This window comes from Cucurbita moschata, unplaced genomic scaffold (genome assembly GCF_002738365.1).
Source record: "Cucurbita moschata cultivar Rifu unplaced genomic scaffold, Cmos_1.0 Cmo_Scf00012, whole genome shotgun sequence".
NCBI lineage: Eukaryota > Viridiplantae > Streptophyta > Magnoliopsida > Cucurbitales > Cucurbitaceae > Cucurbita > Cucurbita moschata.
In genome coordinates this window covers 556,790-575,271 of record NW_019268528.1, presented here as the reverse complement: position 1 = coordinate 575,271, position 18,482 = coordinate 556,790, and the positions used below count along the sequence as shown (strand labels likewise).

Genomic DNA, 18,482 nt, shown 5'->3' with positions numbered 1-18,482 from the left:
ATTTTTAAACTAAAAAAAAAAAAAAAAAAAGTTAAAAAGTGGAGCCATGAGGTTGACGGCCACAAATAACGAGCGAAAACGAACCATATATATTATTTAGAACTAAATCAAATAATATTTCATAAGCTAGGTATAAAAGTAATGTGAGACGAGATTAGGGATATCTTCCACTTCCTCTACATTTACTGTTTAAACGAAAAATTCCCGTTTGGACGAGAAACACATAGTGATGTTATATCTATGTAGACATAGAAGGCTCGTGTATAGGAACAAATTTTCACGAGCATCCAACGCAAATTACATCCGATCATGGAAAAAAAAAAACAAAAAAAAAAACATGATGAACAGCTTCAATCTTAACTTATACTTCTCTTTCCCAAATTCACAAAAATCATTCTCAAATCCATTATGAATCATTCCAGAAACAAAAACACCAGAAAGCCCATGAAACCTGCAACCAGAAGATCCAGAAATGAAGAAGAAGAAGAAGAAGAAGAAGAAGAAGAAAAGGTATAATCAATCATAACAGGGAACTGGCAGCTGCCATAAGAAGGATCCTCTTGAGTCACCACAGCCATACCAGAAAAATCACAGTTCCAGCTCTTCTGGCTGTTCATTTGATAGTACATATTAAACGCATAAGAGGCATTCCCTTCTGCACTTAGCTGATTGCAAGAAGATCCATACTCCAAAGCAGTGCAATCTGATAGGCTACAAGCATAGTCAACACTATAAGCCAAGCCTTCCCAATCCTTCACATTTGGGTTCAAAACACACCATCTTTTAACCATATATCTCACTCCCTCTACTGCTATCAGCCCCTTTTGGGCTTCTATACCAGACAGATCTAGCTCATATTTTGGCTTACCGTCGAACTTGAATATTCCCCAATGCCTTTCGAAGCTCCCTGGCTCTATGCTCTTGGCATTTTCATCGATTAAGCTGAAGAGATAGATGTCAATTATGCCTACCCTTGCTGGGGTTCCCTCCCCACTTAGAGCATGCCTCAATAATCCCTGGTTGAATCGTTTTGCGTTTTGGATATTGGCGTGTTTGTCGCCGTCGGTTGGCCAGCCGACTTCTCCTACTATGATTTTCATGTCGGGGTATCCTGCTTTTGTTAGGGCCGAAACGAGAGTGTCGAAATTTGCATCGAACACGTTTGTGTATGTTAGATCTCCGTCTTTGATGGACTTGTATGTTCCATCAAAGAAGGCGAAGTCGATGGGGAAGTAGTCATTGCCATATAGGGAGAGGAAGGGGTAGATGTTGACTGTGAATGGTGCATTGTTTATGGATAGGAAGTGTAGGATCTCGATTGTTAAGTCTCGGACGTCTGGCCGAAAATCGCCTGCAGATGGAACCGGGTTTGAGTCCGGGGAATTGTAAGTATCAGCATTGAAAGGAATAGTAGCTTTGACCTTTGATCCAAGTCCTGCATCGTTTAAGGCTTGCTGGATATTCCTCAGGGCAGGTAAGGTTGACTGAAGATAGATGCCGTTGTAGGACTTAAGAAAGGGCTCATTGCCTACAGCAACATACCTGCAAAATCAGTTTGCAATGGAAGTTTATAGGAGATGGAAAGAACCAATATGCTTGTTAAGCTAACTTAACATTCCTAAAATCTGGTTCTTAAACTTCTAAAAATACATTAACAAATTTCAATTCTTTCGGGTTGCTATGAGATCCCACATCGATTGGAGAGAGAAATGAGCGCCAGTGAAGACGCTGGGCCCCGAAGGGGTGGATTATTGTGAGTTTCCATATTAGTTGGAGGGGGGAACGAAACATTCTTTATAAGAGTGTGGAAAGGACGTTAGGCCCCAAAGGGAGTGGATAATTGTGAGAACCCACATCGGTTGGAGAGAGGAACGAAACATTCTTTATAATGGTGTGAAAAGGACGCTAGACCCCAAACGGGGTGGATTGTAGTGAGATCCCACATCGGTTGGAGAGAAGAACAAAACATTCTTTATAGGAGTGTGGAAACCTCTCCCTAGCATATGTGTTTTAAAAACTTTGAGAGAAAGCCCGAAAGGGAGAATTCAAAGAGAACAATGTCTGCTAGCGGTGGACTTAGGCTGTAACAAATAGTATCAAAGCCAGACACTGAGCGGTGTGCCAGCAAGGATGGTGAGCCCTGACAATGGGTGGATTATTAGATCCCACATCGATTTGAGAGGGGAACAAGTGCCAGCGAGGATGCTGGGCCCTAAAGGGGGTGGATTATTGTGAGATCCCACATCGGTTGGAGAGGGTAACAGAGCAAACCTCTCCCTAGTATACCCGTTTTAAAAACCTCGAGGAGAAACTCGAAAAGGAAAGCCTAGAGAGGAGAATTCAATCGCTTTCTAAAACAAAAGATGAGCTAAACTTATTTTTGGCTAATTCAATCGCTTTCTAAAGATTTCATGTGAAGTTTCAAAGGCAGGCTTGAAAAGAACGCATTCAAAACAGAGAAACATGAAGTGGGAATTTCATCGAACACCTTACGAGCACAAAAAAACGAAGAACAAGAACCAAAGTAAATCAATACTCAACTTGATTTTAACACCACCATGATAAGTGTAAGCAGTAACATTAGAATCCACCCAAAGAGCTGCAGCCTCAGGATCTTCACTCATAACCTGCAACATTGAATTAGGAATAGCCAACATAACCTCAATATCAGTCCCAATTAGGGCTTCCAAAATCCGATCCTCAGCTTCAAAAAGCTTCAACTTACGAAACCCATTTTCTTGAAGCATTTTAACAACTTTCTCTGGAGGAAGCTGGTGAGTAGCCATAGTTCCCCAGTTCACTCCAACACTAAATCCATTCGGAACAACCGTCAACAACAACAAAATCAAAGCTATGAATATCCAATTTCTGTGGAATCGTAACACAGATTCCGACATTGTTCTTCTTTTTTTCCCCCTCTTTTTGCTGATTCGATCTCTGATTGGTTCGAATCTTTGAATCGGAATGTTTTTGATAAAGATGGAATCGAGAAGGAAGGAGTAAGAAACCAGAGGACTCTGCAAATGGACTGCTGGTTGGAGTTGGATTTAGAAGAGCTTCATGAGGAAGGGAAAAAAAATGGAGCCTCACAGAGAAAAAGAAGGAATGAAATAAATAAATAAATAAATACATAAATCGTTACTTAATTCAGTTATTCAGTTAATGCCACTTTTTGTTCGTGACCTGCTTCCTACAAAAAAAAAAAAAAACAGATACGTATAAATTAAAATAAATAATAAAAAAACACAATTTCCTTTTTAAATTTATGTTTATTTCTTGTATTTTTAGTTAAATCTTATCTTTTATTTATTTATTATTATTATCATTTTTTTATATATAGTTTTAAAATTTTGAATTGGGTAAAAAATTAGTATTTATAAGTTCAATTTTTTTAATTAAAATTTTAATGCAATTTTATTGCCATGAATTTATTTATTTTTTTCCTTTTTAATCACCAAATGTACAGATAAAAAACTCAAATTTCGATGAGAAAGTGAATAATATTCGTTTCGGCTCAATATGTATACCGGTTAACCTCACAGCTTTAAAACGCGTCTATTAGGAAGCGGTTTCCACATCCTTATAAAAAATATTTAATTTCGTGATTATTTACACCCCAACTTCACATCGTCGTCGTCAGTTAGATGCATTGTTGCCAACATGACTTTTGCTTCTTTTAAACCCGTATTTGTAGCTCAAAAATATTATTTAAGGTCGAAGATCAATTTTTTTTAGAGCCTTAATCTCTCAAATTCCACGCCCAAATATTTAAATTTTTAGAAAATTCATAAAAAAAAAATTTTTGTTTTTATTTTAAAAAAAATTATATATGTCTGAAAGGGACTCAAAAAAGCTGTTTAAAAAGTGGAAATAAATAAAGGTGTAGATTTTTAGGTAATGCCAGAAATAAATTAATTGTTGATTACATAAGTGGTGGAATCTTAGGAATATTTATCACATTTTATTTCCATATCATAACCTTTTTTTAATTCAATTATACATTTAAAGGAAAATCAATAATGCCACCACTAAAGCTATCTCCAGAACCAATCATAATTCACTCTTTTTTCATTATAATAAATTATTTTTTAATTTTTAATTTTTAAACTTTAATTCATTTTATTAAATTTCTTCTTGCTCGAGATTCTAACCAGGATTCGGAGTTCTTGTGATCATCATATTCTTATGATCTTTTTCATTTGAATGTAGTCTCAGTTCATTCATATATTTTTCTTTTGCTCGAGCGTCACAAAATCACTGCATCAACTTTTATTTTTATATGGTCGATGATTATCTAGTAACACAGTTTCCAATATATTGGAATGTTGAAGCAGACCCTTTAAAGTAATTTTCAAGTTGGGTTTGAAATATATATATATATATATATATATATATATATATATGAAATTTTATTTGAAAAAGAAAGCACTAAATAGGCAACTTTCCAGCCCAAGTCTATGTGTAATGTTTTTTTTTCTTCTAATCTCTATTGCTTTCTTTGTGTTGTTCTTTTCCCCAAAGTTCATCTCTTTATAAAAGGAAAAAAAATGGTGTTATCTTCTCAAAAAGTTATTAATAAAACCACTTTTTCTTTTTCCATTTATTACCAAAATAATAATAATAATAATAATAAATAAATAAATAATATTGTTTTTCCACGAGTTAGTTAGAAAGAGAGGTTCTCTATAGAAAAGTTGAAAGTGGCTCGAGGTGGTTGACTAAAGTTGATGGTCGAAAAGAAAAAATGACGAACTCATTTTGTCGAATATAATTTATAAACTAAATTAATGTTTCTGTAAATGATTTTGAAAATATTCCTAACTTAAAATATGTTTAGTATAGTTTTTTTTTTTTTAATTATTTTTTATGATCAATTTTTTTTTCTATCTTATAATAAATAAATAAAACACTTTAAGCAACTTAGATTATTTTAAAAATTATTTTTTTAAGAAACCCATTAGAGATTATCCAATTAAAAAATTAATCCAAGTTTTTTAATTTTTTAAAATTTTTTAATATATATATCATTTTTAAGAAGCTATACAAAACACACTTGAAATTATTAATTTTTCAAATATAAAAATTAAATTTCTTAAAAAATATATTTTTTTCATAAGTTATTCGAAATCACCACACTTTGTTTATAATATGTTTGAAAGTAAAAATTCATAAATAAATAAATATATATATAGAAAAACAATTAAAAATACATGAAGAAATCCACGATAAATTATTTCCTTGAATTTCCAAATATTCATATTTTTCATTATTGGAATCCATTATAAAGATTTAAATAACCATATATATATAATCAAGTTATTACTACGGAATTAAACCGAAACATTTAAGCGTTGGCCTACTGTATTATACGTCTAGCTTCTATATCTAACAGACGAAAAATGAATATGAATTATGATCTAAAAACTAAGAAATTGTTGCACGAACGAATCAGAAAAACGAATATAATAGCGTGTTATGATGTTATCGGTGGCATAAACGTACCGAAATAATAAAATGTTGATTTTGGTTTGGTGGCATGAAGCAATAAGAGTGAATCCAAGGGAGGGAGCCCTTCCAGTACTTCCTCTTGATTGAGCCCCTAGATGAATCTGTCATGCAGACACCAAAATATACTTCAGTAATTGAACTGAACAAATTATTGTCACAGATACAGAAAAAAGTAAGATAATTGAGTGAAAAAAGATAAAGATCTTCGTGTGAGGTTCCACGTCGATTGGAGAGGGGAACGCTCAAAGGTAGGTGGATTGTGAGATCCCACGTCGGTTGGAGGGAGAATGAAGCATTGTTTATAAGGGTGTAGAAACCTCCCCGATGCGTTTTAAAAATCTTGAGGGGAAGTCTGAAAGGGAAAGCCCACCGAAGATAATATCGGCTAGCAGTGGGCTTGAGTTGTTAAAATTAGTATCATGTCCAAACACCAGGTGGTATGCTAGTGAGGACGCTGAGCCCTGAAAGGAGGTGGACACCGGGTGGTGTGCCAGCGAAGACGCTGGGCCTCGAAAGGAGGTAGATTGTGAGATCCCACGTCGATTGGAAAGATGAATGAGTGTCAGCGAGAGCGCCTGAAGGTGGGTGGATTGTGAGATCTCACATTGGATGGAGAGGAGAATGAAACATTAGGGTGTGAAAACCTCACTCGCAAACGCATTTTAAAAACCTTGAGAGAAAGCTCGAAATGAAAAGTAAAAAAAAAAACAATATCTACTTGCCGTGGGCTTGGGCTGTTACATCTTCTCTCTGTCCAAATCCTCAAGGAGTGTTGAGGATTGTTGGAAGTGAGTCCCACATCGGCTAATTTAGGGAATGATTATAAGTTTATAAATGAAGGAATATCTTTGATGGTACGAGGCCTTTTAGGGAAGCCCAAAGCAAAGCCATCTAGAGTATGTATCAAGAAAAGGAGAGAGACTATAGAACTTAGATGCTAGCATATATTGTTGTTCGCTTTAGCCCGTACCCCTCGTACCAATGGAGACTCACAACTTTCTCTTGATCTTTTAAGAGCAGCCAACAGATATAACATAACGACTCTCATTTAAGCCGAGGCCTCTCATTTAAGCACCTGGAATATGTTCAACAACAACAATCTACTTCATGAAAAACATTAAATATCAAGACCAATCACATTGAAATGGCGAGGGGAATAGTCCTCTAAGAATAATAAAAACTAAATTATTACAAAATTAAAAAAATACAAAGAGGAATGGGAATAGTCCTAGATAGGAGAGGGCTACTGGTTTCCATGAGGGTTGGCAGGTCTTGTAGTGCCTGTCAAGGGCTCTTGCGCTACCCAAGCACGGGTGTCAACGTCTAAGCCCACAGTAAACAAATGATGAGTCCAAACGAGAAATCACCTATACTGATCGTGGCATAAACCATGCCTAGATGACCAAAAATTGGTTTTCCCCTTTTTTCTATTCTTTTTGGTAGTATAATTTTGGTTTTCTCTGAAAGTCTTCCGTTGCCGTTACCATGGACACAAAATTCCATTTTAGACTATAAGTTCCGCTATGAGAGGTCACACTAAAGTTCTAAAAACTAAATTGTTAGAAGCTTGAAGGTAAAGGTGGAAGTATCAACCGTTTTCTTTGTCACTTATCTTAAGCTAGGACTTACTAAAGAAAATTGCAATCGTAGTTTATCAACCACTAACAAGACCACCGAGATCATCAACTTAGCTCCCAAATGTAATCTACCCGGTCCTTCCCCAACCTATACAAGGAGAGCGAAAGATAAGAAAAGGGAGACAAACGAAGTCCAAGCATTCCATCTATCATCTCAGTCGAGTCGATCCGATTCGTTAGCATTATAAATTAAATCAAAGTTCATACACTAAACTAAGTTTTTTTAACCATACTATTATCAAAACCCCATTTCTAAGCCCACATAATATGAGCATTGAATAATTTCTCAGCCAGGAAAGGATATCTCAACAGAGTACAGCACTCATATTTGCACACTAAATCAAATCAAATCAACAATTCCAATTGCAAACAATACAGGCCTTCAACAACAGTAGATTCCGATGTCGCATAGTTCTAGAATCAAATGCCAAAAAAGGAAAAAGAACTGTAATCTTCTGTTCGTATTTCCATCGCACAATCATCAAATTAAGATTATAATTCTGAGCTCTGTACAGAGAAAACAGAAGTTGATTTCCTTCAGAATTTGAGACTTTTTACAAGTGAATCCATCTTGACAAGAACGTATCTCATGGTTTAAATCTCAACAAAATGCCTTTCTCCATTTGATGAAACAAAATTCACAAATAAGATTCAATCCATAGATCTCGAAGACAGAGTCCAATATCAAAACAAAAGAAAACCTAATTTTCTCAGCAGTTTATATACAAGTATCCGTCCAGTGAAGTTCATCAACAGTTCAAATATCACAGTAAAATTAGAAAAAATGAACAAAACAACGCTTGTTCTTGCCTTCAATTTATCTCTTCCCTGCCGAACAGGAGAAATCTACTCCAAGCGGACGAACCACGGCGATGCGTTTTAATGGCTGTCGAGAAACTAAATCGTATATCTTCGATCCAACGTCATACCTAAACCGCATTCCTCCTCTCCAATCCGTTCAAATCGGGGTTCAATTCCGATCAGAAACTCACGCGGACTAAACAGGACGTTGTTCGTCGTGTACTGAGGTAAGAAACAACAATCGACGGTGGAATAGGTGCTTTAATCAGGAATATCGCGATTGTTCCAACACAGAAGCATGGAGATACAACGGGCGAGAATATAGAATCTGGTTTTCTGTTGCTTGATCATCAGCAAGCACCGCTTTCGAAAACTGGTTTTCCGGCGGTTTCCGAGGCAGAGTTGTGTTGACTGTGAAGCGTGTGCTGCGGAGTATGCAGAGGGCATTAGGGCGGAGACCAGAGGGCGGAGGGAATCAAGGAAAGAGAGAGACAAAAAAAGATTAGCGAAGAAGGACGGAATTTGGGGAATGGCGGTTGCGACAATGGCGTATTTATAGAGAGCATGTGGGCCTGAAGTTTACGCTGTCGCCACTCGTATTCATTTAATGCCTTTTCTTTTTTTACTTAAAATAGTCGTGATGTCAGCTTGTGGATACGAAACTATTCTCTAATTGACATTATTACCCTTCCATTTGAATTTTTTAATAAAATGATTTTATTTTCTTTTCCCTATTTATTAGGCTAAATTACAAATATTAAAAATAATAATCCCTTCAAATACACCTTAAAAAATAATTTTGACTATTTACAAATCCTAAATTTTAATTAAATATTTAAAAATGAATATTTTACTATTAACATTATTTCTATTAAAAATAAAAATTTGAATAGATAACCCAAACAACCTAAGCCAACCAAATCTAAAAAAATTATGATCAAATTGATTTCATTACTTAACAAGAATTATTAGAATTGAAAAAATTTATTACTGAACAATTGGATTAGATCTAAAAAAATATTTCAACTCAATCGACAGACTCTACAACATTTATGTTAGAAGATTATTGGGAATTGAGTCCTACATTGGTTAATTTGGTGGAAGATCATGGTTTATAAGTGAGGAATACTATCTCTATTGTTACGAGGTTTTTTAAGAAGCCCAAAGCAAAGTCACAAGAGCTTGTACCTAGAGTAGATAATATCATGCCATTATAAAGAGTCGTGATTTTTAGAAAGTAAAAAATGTGGGCCATTAAATAGAAGGCAAAGAGGGGTATTTTGGACCAAAAAAGGTAACAAAAAGTGTGGGGAAACAGAGAGGAAGCATGTAGAAAGGAAACATCGAGGAGGGGAGGCCCCATCGCAGAAGGTTTTCGCTGTCATCCAACGTGGCATTTGACCTTATTTATACCACGTGGATTTTCATCCACTGTCGGCTTGCGAGTGCCACCTAGTCTACAAGAGAAAAAAAATTGCTGGCGTGGCTGGTAAACTATAACGCTTATCCCCTCATTATTGGGTCGAATCAGCGTGGGGCCACAGAGCAAGACTCGTCAAAACATTTTCCCCTGACACGTGCGTTCTATTTATTATTATATTACATGTTTTAGTTTTAAAAATATTTTATAAATATCTTATTTAGAAGAAACGTTAATTATTTACTCAAAAAAAAAAATGAAAACTTGTAATTTGTGTGTTATTTACTAAACTATGAAAATTAATTAATTTTTCAAACCACCCAATGAGCTTTCTATTATTATAGCTAATTTAAAAGGAAAAAATAAAACAAAATAAACATATTAAAAACGTGATTTGTAGTGAAAAGAATTTGAAATTTAAAAACAAAGGAATTTACAGAAGGGAATTTACAAGGTTGCCCCCACAAAATTCCAATGGGATGAAGAAAATTGTCTCCCATCTCAAGGCTGCTGGATGATATGAGTGGCTAGTCAAAATTATTCACCTACATTTCTCTAACCACCAACCACCATCAACATCAGCCAACCTTAAACTAGGGGGAAAAAAAAGACAATAATAATTTTAATATTAATAAGACTAAATTAATAAATTTTAAAAAAAAATACTCAAATCTTCATAGTTATTGTAAAAAATATCCTAAACTAAAAATAAAAGTTCAAAATAGAAGCTGTTAATATTTTAGTATAAAAAAAAAATTTTAAAAAAACCTTTAAAATCCAAATTTATCCTTAATTTTTTTTTTTTTTGTAAAAACTTAAATATTTTAAGAGTTAAATAACACTACATTTTAAGAATATTTTTTAACCTTGGTTAAAAAATTTAAAGTCACTTTTTAAAAAATTTACATTTTCCATTTTAAATTATTTTTCAAATATGAATTAAGTTTTGATTGAGCTAAAATTTTGAGTTTCTACCCATGCTTGAAAATTTATACGTATACTATACTATTTTAATGTAAAATTTATGTACACAAAAATTTAAATTTCAAAGATTCCTCTATGTTGAAATTTAAATATAACAAATATAAAACGTTTACAATGTGAAATTGCTTATAAAAATTTGTAGTTCCACGCATAAACTTAAATTGATAAATAAGATATATTTTACGAATAAAATAATCAATAATTAAAATTAAAATTTATTCTTCAAAGAATAATCAAAATATTAATTTAATCCATTCAGAACAAATCGTAAATAAAGTAAGATTATAGCCCTAAAGCAAAAGGAAGACAAAAATAATAAAATAAAATAAGGTGAAATTACTAAAAATACTCTTGAATTTTGTATTTTATCTCAAAAAGTTTAAAGATATATATATATATATATATTTATCTAAATTTATTAAACAAATATAAGATATTTTTATTAAATTAAGCTTAAAAAAAAGTAATAGGGATATGGTCGAGCATTCTAGAAGAAACAGGATTTTGTCCCTTACAAGGATGGCGGCTAACGGATTAGGTTGGAGTATAAAATGATTTGCCTTTTTCTTCTCAATTAAGAGATTTGTCGTCTATTATCAGCCTACAAATCTTGAAATTAAGGGAGTTTCCTTTATTATTTATTTATTTATTAAAATTATTATTAGTACTAAAAAATTTAAATTTTCCACCAAACAATTGAATAATTATGATTTAGTTCCAAATCAATACCTCTTTGTGAATTTGAATTTCTTCCGGAGAATTGAGCTGGAAAACAAGAGAAGATGAGAGTAAATCAATGATATTGATAAATATAGCTCATGAAAATTAATCGTTCTAAATTTTCACGATTATTGGAGCAAATTAGTAACTTCGAAGTTTTTAACATACGGTTAATTTCATATTTGAATCTTAACTAAAAAACATACCAATCCGGTTGCATGAACAATGCAAATGTGGAGCGCTCGAGATTGAAAGCATCCGTCCCTTTAGATGCATAACAAATATCGAACAAATATCAAAACTTGTGATGAAAGAATATATGTCCAGCACATGATCTTTATTTAACAAGAAAAAAGAAATGAAAAAGAACTGTGAGATCTCACGTATGTTGGAGAGGAGAATAACCCATTCTTTATATGGGTGTGTAAATCTCTCCTTAGTAGACACGGTTTAAAAACTTTGAAGGAATCCCGAAAGAGAAAACTTAAAGAAGATAATATTATCTTATACAAGAGCTAGGTAAGCAAGCCAAGAGATGCTAGAAAAGGCGAGGCAAGGAGCTCTTCGTTCTAAGAAGAAGATTGTATCGACTCTATGATTTTACTGCAAATCGAAGATTTCATTTGTGTAATGTATAACGTACCATACACAAAAAGTAAAACCTGAAAAAGCTTTTTAAAAGGTAGGGTGGGAGAAGAATGATGCAAATAACTCAATAAGATAAGCAACCAAACCCAGTTTTACTTGTAGTTTGATCTCAAAATTTATTCGAAGTTAAGGGTTCAATACGTGTCTAACCGTGGTATCTCACAATCCACCTTAGCACACGGCAAGGTGTTTGGATTTGTTTGGATTTGATACCATTTCTAATATCTCAAGTTCACAGCTAACCATCCCTTCCCACTTTCTACTTCCTCTCAAAGTTTTAAAACATGTCTACTAGAGAGAGGCTTCCACACCCTTATAAAAAATGTTTCGTTCATTTCTCTAACCAATATGACATGTCGGCATAGACACACAAGCCAAACTACAGTATCGATGCTTGTTAGCTCATATTAAAAGCTTTCCAGAACCATAATTATTGTTTATTGCTTATTTAAACAGTGTACAGAGTCAGAGGCAGATAAAAATGGCATACCAGGCTTCCCAGATTCAAGTTTCTCTTTGCCATGACTCCATCCAAAGTTATACCTAAACAAACATGAAGAGAAACAGAAAGTCATTCACCAGATCTCTTACATATCAATGTTCATCAGGTTAAAAGTTATGAACTACCAAGAAATTCGTGGAGCCTTAATCTTATCAGTATAATGACTCGCGGAGTTTGAGAAAGCCACTATTACCCAACCTAGGGTTTATATCTCAACATTTGAAAATTTCTCGTCAAATAGCAAACCCTAACTCCGTTATGCCAACAAAAGACCGAGAAGAAATCGAAATGATTCGAGAAAATAGATTTTAGTGACTCAGTCTAATTTTCTCGGAGATTGACTTACTTGGAGCTCTGAGTACGATATGGCGACGGTTCCGGTGGCCGGAGAAGGGAACTGAAACGAGGAAGCCATTTTCGTAGAGAGAATCCGGCGGCGGGAAGATTGGCAAATTGAAGAACGATGAAGAAGAAAGAGGCGGGACGTTACGAAATTTGGCAGGAGGTCGCCTTTTATAAGGAAATGGAGCCGCCGAAGAGCGGGAACTTTGCTCGTTCGTTCGTGGGATCACCCAATTTTAAATTTTAAAATAATAATTTTCGAATTATTAAAATAAATTATCCATTTTATATTTTTTTTACGTTTAATAATTAATATTTTATTCATTTCATTATATTTCAATTCTCTTTAGGGAACTCAAATCATGTTTATTAAAAAATTATAAATATTTTTCATATTTAACTATAAATTTAATTCTAGAATATTTTTTAATCTTTGAAAAATATTTTTTCTAAATATTTTATATTAATGATTAAATTGATTATTAAATTTTATTTAATAGATTAAATGGAAAAAAAGTTACCCCTAAATTGTAAATCTACCCAAAATAATAATAAGAATAATAATCTCAAGGTGTATATATATATATATAATCTCGAGCCATATTTTGAGGCTCTTGGACATAAAACTACGTATTTCATTATATGACTTGAAAATTTTCCCGATAGCTATGGATAATAACGATACTCAATCTAAGCATAGCACAATACTACCTTAGCATCGCCGGTTTTTCTCCCCGAGCTATGCGATTATCAGTTCTTCCCGACCATAGTTCAAATATTTATTAAATTTTACAAATTTTCTTGGCAATAATAAAATAAGCACATATGTTCTCCTTTTTGTAATTTATACTTCCAATTCAGCCACTCGACTTACAGGTTCGAAGAGGGAATCGATTTCTTTGTTGTCGACATCGTCCAAGGCTGACGGGTTCCATTTCGGATTCTGCCAGTTCATAAGATCAAACACATTGTGATTATAAATTTTAAGCTCGAAAAACCCGAAATTATTCGCGAAAATGGTTTGTTTGTTTTCTTACAACTTTTCGTCGTTTTAAGCTAAACATTAGCATAAAATCTAACCTGATCTTTGTCCACCAAAACAGCTCGAACTCCTTCAGCAAAATCATTGCGCAGGGATGATCTTAAGGCAATACGATACTCCGTTCTCATAATGCCGTTCAGCTGCACACCCACCCATACAAAGAGGAAGCACGTTACTACGTAAACTATGTTGAGTTTCGAGCAATTAAAAGCACGAACGAAAAAATCTCGAACTCACAGTCGATAATTCGTTGTTACGCTTTCCGTGTGCAGCTGCAACTTTGGAGAAATACTTTTGTGTCAATGCAAGTGAAAAGGGAGCGCCTTTTCCAATTCCTTGAAGAGATTCTTTAGCCCATTCCGCCACTGCATATACAAAAACATGACCCATCAGTGACCGAGCAAGGCCAGCTCGTGTCTTTAGGGTCAGCAGGTCGAGCCTGCGGTTCTAACGATTCCGTAGATACAAAAGGAGCTACTCCCCTATCATCCGCTGTCCCCACATTTCCAGTTTCCCGAAGAATTCGAAGATTTCGGTGAAGTTCTTTAAGACATCATATAATCAATCAAACATACCTGAAGAATTTGAATCCTGTTGGTGTTTCTTTAGTTCTTCAACCGTCTCCTTAACCGACTTTTCGGCACCAAAGCACGAAACTATCTGAGGTAAGTGTAACTTCAACGAGGATGGAGACTCGGGGTCGCTACTGTATTTTGTCAGGAGCGTTTTTATATCCTCGTGAGGATCCTCAGAACTGTAAAAGAATTAAACAATCGACCATCACAGACCATCCAACTTCGAAAATAACGATTAACAGAATGAAAAAACATCGATAGAAGATGTTCGGAAATTTACAAGTTAGCAGTCAAGAGTCGTTCTTTCAGTGAACTCAAATTCGCAGACGGAACGTAATGCGTTCCGAGACCAACGTAGAGTGCATCAGATGGCGATGAAATTTTTTTACCAGTCAGTCCAAGGTATGCCCCTACAGAGTGATGAATGATTACAAAACATTTACTAAAACAAAACGTTTAAACGTTCGGGGAAAATAAGGATTCGAACAAAAACAGCTCGAGATAACGATGACGTACCAACTGATCCTTCTCCTGGACCTTGAGCTGCTATGTATGAAAACCCAACATCTGGGAACAAACCAATTCCATTTTCAGGCATGGCTAGAAGGGTCCTCTGAGTTAAAACCAATATAGACGAACGTGTACAGTTAGGGGCAAAAACGACATTCTTGGACCGATATAATAACGAAAGGTACGTGTCAGCAGAACGGGGAAGATTTACGTACCTCTGTGATGATCCTGTAACGGCCGTGAGCTGATAAGCCAATCCCGAACCCCATTGTTATGCCATCCATGAAGGCTAAGTAAGGCTTCTTGTAATCAGAAATTTTGCAAATTAAAGAATACTCAGCTGTAAATACCTGCAGAGAAACGTCATAAGAATTTCAAATGCAATATAGTTTGCGAAGAAATCACATTTGATTCAAATGGAAAATATCTACTCGTCGCTTTCGTTCAAATCAAATGATGAACTGAAGAGATCGTTTGCATTCGAAGGAACTTTCTAGCTTGAAAAAGTATCTGTAACAGCTCAAGCCCACTGCTAACAAATATTGTCCGTTTTGGCCCATTACGTATCGCTATCAGCTTCATGGTTTTAAAGCGTACGAGGGAGAGGTTTCCACACCCTCATAAGAAATGCTTTGTTTCCCTCTCCAACCGATGTGGGATCTCACAATTCACTCCCCTTGGGGGTCAGCGTCCTCGCTGGCACACCACCCGGTGTCTGGCTCTGATAGTATTTGTAACAGCCCAAGCCCACCGCTAACAAACATTGTCTGCTTTGGCCCGTTACGTATCACTATCGGCCTCATGGTTTTAAAACGCGTCTACTAGAGAGAGGTTTCCACGCCCTTATAAGAAATGCTTTGTTTCCCTCTCCAACCAATGTGGGATCTCACAATTCACTCCCCTTGGGGGGTCAGCGTCCTCGCTGACACACCGCCCAGTGTCTGGCTCTGATACCATTTGTAACAGCCCAAGCCCACCGCTAACAAACATTATCCACTTTGGTCCATTACGTATCACCGTCAGCCTCACGGTTTTAAAACGCGTCTACTAGGGAGAGGTTTCCATACCCTTATAAGGAATGTTTCGTTTCCCTCTCCAACCGACGTGGGATCTCACAGTATCAAACTACTCAGAAGAAACAATAATGCAATAATAAGAATCATATGGTCGGGCTTATTTTTAAGAAAGTGTTACGACATGTTCTTAAAACGTTTCCCCCTCTTTGCGGTTCGTGGAAGAGCAAAGAGATGAAGCAAAAAGAAGACCTCAATCATATCTGGTAATTGGTTTTTGTTCGTTATCTGCTTCACATCACCACCTGTGAATAGACTAATACTTAAGTTATTAAGAACCAATATTTCAACTAAGAACTCGGTTAAAATACTATTCGGTTCGTGTACTTCGGGTTCCATTTCATTTTAGTCCCGGTACTATAAATGGTTCGAATTTAATCGTTATACTTTCAATAAATCTTAAAAATAGGACTGAAATTGGAAAAGATACCTCGTGAATTTAGATGGTCTTTTTATACCGTCTTACCTGCACAAAAGGCACGAGACGAGCTTCCCTCGACGAGGACACATTTGACCGTTGGATCTTCCTCCCATTCGTCGAGATACTTTTTGTATTCTATATCCATATCTGCTTAGTCAATAAAGTTTAATACAGAAAGTAAATCATCATCAAACCAAACCAACATAGAGACATCCGAAAAACACCTTTATTTTTGCTCATAAAGTTAAGACACTATCATTGCTCTTAACGTTTTAAGCACAATGATAGTGTTTTTGAACCATGTCTTTGCAACAAGCTGTCCAAATGTGTGTGTGTGTGTTTTTTTTACAAAATTTCAATAATTTTTGCTTAGCTGTGACCGCTCAACCATGAAAACTCATCGTATAGTGTAGAGTTTTTGTAACAGCTCAAGCCCACCACTAATAGATATTGTCTTATTTGAGCTTTTCTTTTCGGGTTTCTCCTCAAGGTTTTTAAAACGCGTCGACTAAGGAGAAGTTTCCACACCCTTACAAGAATGTTTCGTTTCCCTCTCCAACCGATGTGGGATCTCACAATCAACCCCCCTTCGGGGCCCAGCGCCCTAGCTAGCACACCGCCTCGTGTCCACTCCTCTTCAGGGCTCAGCCTCCTCGCTGGCACATCACTCAGTGTCTGGATCTGATACCATTTGTAACAGCTCAAGCCCACCGCTACCCGATATTGTCCTCTTTGGGTTTTCCATTCCGGGCTTCCTCTCAAAGTTTTTAAAATGCGTCTGCAAGGGAGAGGTTTCCACTCTCCAACTAATGTAAGATCTCACAATCTACCCCCTTCGAGGCCAGCGTTCTTGCTGGCACATCGCTCAGTGTCTCGCTCTAATACCATTTGTAATAGCACAAGCCTACTGCAAGCAGATATTGTCCTCTTCGAATTTTCCCTTCCAGGCTTTCCCTCAAGATTTTTAAAACAAGTCTGCTAGGGAGAGGTTTCCACTCTCCAACCAATGTGGGATCTCACAATCCACCCCTTCGGGGTCCAGTGTTCTTGCTGGCACATCGCTCGGTGTCTAGCTTTAATACCATTTGTAATAGCACAAGCCTACTGCAAGCAAATATTGTCCTCTTTGAATTTTCCCTTCCAGGCATTCTCTCAAGGTTAAAAGTGTCTGCTGGGGAGGTTTTCACGCCCTTATAAGAATGTTTCGTTCCCCTTTTCAACCGACATGGGATCTCACAATTTTTCTCTTCTCTACAGAAAAACCGGAGATGAATATCAAAGAATTGGATCCTCTGGACCTCTAGGCTCACAAAACACAGCAAATGGCGGCACAGACTCGTCATGGACGAGGGCCATAAGCTAAAAGCTATGAATCAACTATTTGCTATGGAAAAATCTGGCGTTACCAAACTTAAGAAGCTACAGGATTTTCTCACCAGACACAATAACGGTTCGGAACCACGGATCTCCACGATGGTATGATATTGTCCACTTTGAGCATAAGCTCTCGTGGCTTTGCTTTGGGCTTCCCCAAAAGGCCTCATACGAATGGAAATAGTATTCCTCACTTATAAACCATGATTTTCAACGTGTAATTCGCTCCCAATAATCCTCAACAATAACCGTCTCAATTTGCTATGGTAACTCAGAATCTATTGGGAGCTTCGCCTATTTCCACAATTTAAGAAATGCTGTTTTCCACTTGAATCGGCATAAAATTATCAGAACAATCGATATTATGAAGTTCAACTCCCAAATTTCAGACGAAAGTAAACTAAAGCCACATTCATACATTCCTCAATTTATAAACTAAATTCAGAAGCGATCAGATGCAATAGAAGAAAATAATGAAGGAAATGAACCTAAGTTCATGGCATTGAGAGCTTTGGGGCGATCGAGAGTTATAACCGCGACGCCATTCGGATGAACGTTTCCCTTGACAAACTCGTCCGCGCCGGCCATGGCCGCCAAGGTTCGCCGGTCGGAACTGGAATTGATGTGGAAGAGATTGGGTGAGGGAAAGCTCCGAGAGAAAGAAACCGTAGAGGATTTGAATAAGAACTGTGAAGCTCTAAATCGGAGCAAACTTCGCATGCTGTGTGTTTGCTCTTTTTTGGTTTTTGTTTCCTTCGACAGGCGAGACCGCTGCAGGAGAGAACGGCAAGGAAAGCAGACCTTCTCGACGACGATAAAAACGTCGACGTTTTGTTGGAAAAGAAAACGGAAGTGAAAAGGGGGTGGAGTGTACAATACGAATAATAATAATGTTGTTTTTTTTTTTTTTTTTTTTTCTAATGGA

The 18,482-nt window shown here is 36.0% G+C and overlaps 2 protein-coding genes across 3 annotated transcripts; both read right to left on the bottom strand.

Annotated features, from left to right (window-relative positions):
* Positions 1 to 381: 381 nt before the first annotated feature.
* Positions 382 to 3,074, bottom strand: LOC111450439 (glucan endo-1,3-beta-glucosidase 8-like). 2 transcript variants are annotated; one of them, XM_023090567.1, is made up of 3 exons: positions 2,726 to 2,809; positions 2,542 to 2,627; positions 382 to 1,542 (listed from the first exon to the last, which is right to left on the bottom strand). In XM_023090567.1, exons 1-3 carry the CDS (start codon positions 2,732 to 2,734, stop codon positions 414 to 416), a joined length of 1,224 nt encoding a protein of 407 aa, XP_022946335.1. In that variant the 5' UTR covers positions 2,735 to 2,809; the 3' UTR covers positions 382 to 413. The 2 variants fall into 2 exon arrangements, with proteins under 2 accessions (XP_022946335.1, XP_022946334.1); XM_023090566.1 differs by having other exon boundaries at positions 2,542 to 3,074.
* A 10,076-nt stretch (positions 3,075 to 13,150) lies between these two features.
* On the bottom strand, positions 13,151 to 18,340 carry LOC111450442 (3-hydroxyisobutyryl-CoA hydrolase-like protein 3, mitochondrial). Its single transcript, XM_023090570.1, has 10 exons — positions 18,046 to 18,340; positions 16,229 to 16,330; positions 15,955 to 16,007; positions 14,905 to 15,039; positions 14,696 to 14,792; positions 14,460 to 14,589; positions 14,180 to 14,358; positions 13,842 to 13,969; positions 13,643 to 13,744; positions 13,151 to 13,505 (listed from the first exon to the last, which is right to left on the bottom strand). The coding sequence occupies exons 1-10, from the start codon at positions 18,275 to 18,277 to the stop codon at positions 13,407 to 13,409; spliced, it is 1,257 nt and encodes a 418-aa protein (XP_022946338.1). The 5' UTR covers positions 18,278 to 18,340; the 3' UTR covers positions 13,151 to 13,406.
* Positions 18,341 to 18,482: the final 142 nt, after the last annotated feature.

Bases quoted from the DNA above. Each gene is read 5' to 3' on its own strand.
- LOC111450439 (XM_023090566.1), bottom strand. From the start codon at position 2,897: ATGTCGGAATCTGTGTTACGATTCCACAGAAATTGGATATTCATAGCT. The intron at 1,543-2,541 runs GTTGAGTATTGA...CTGATTTTGCAG, and splicing joins CATGGTGGTGTTAAAATCAA to GTATGTTGCTGTAGGCAATG.
- LOC111450442 (XM_023090570.1), bottom strand. From the start codon at position 18,277: ATGCGAAGTTTGCTCCGATTTAGAGCTTCACAGTTCTTATTCAAATCC. The intron at 13,970-14,179 runs GTATGTTTGATT...TTGTATATGCAG, and splicing joins ACAGGATTCAAATTCTTCAG to TGGCGGAATGGGCTAAAGAA. The intron at 13,745-13,841 runs GTGAGTTCGAGA...GTGGGTGTGCAG, and splicing joins GTAACAACGAATTATCGACT to CTGAACGGCATTATGAGAAC.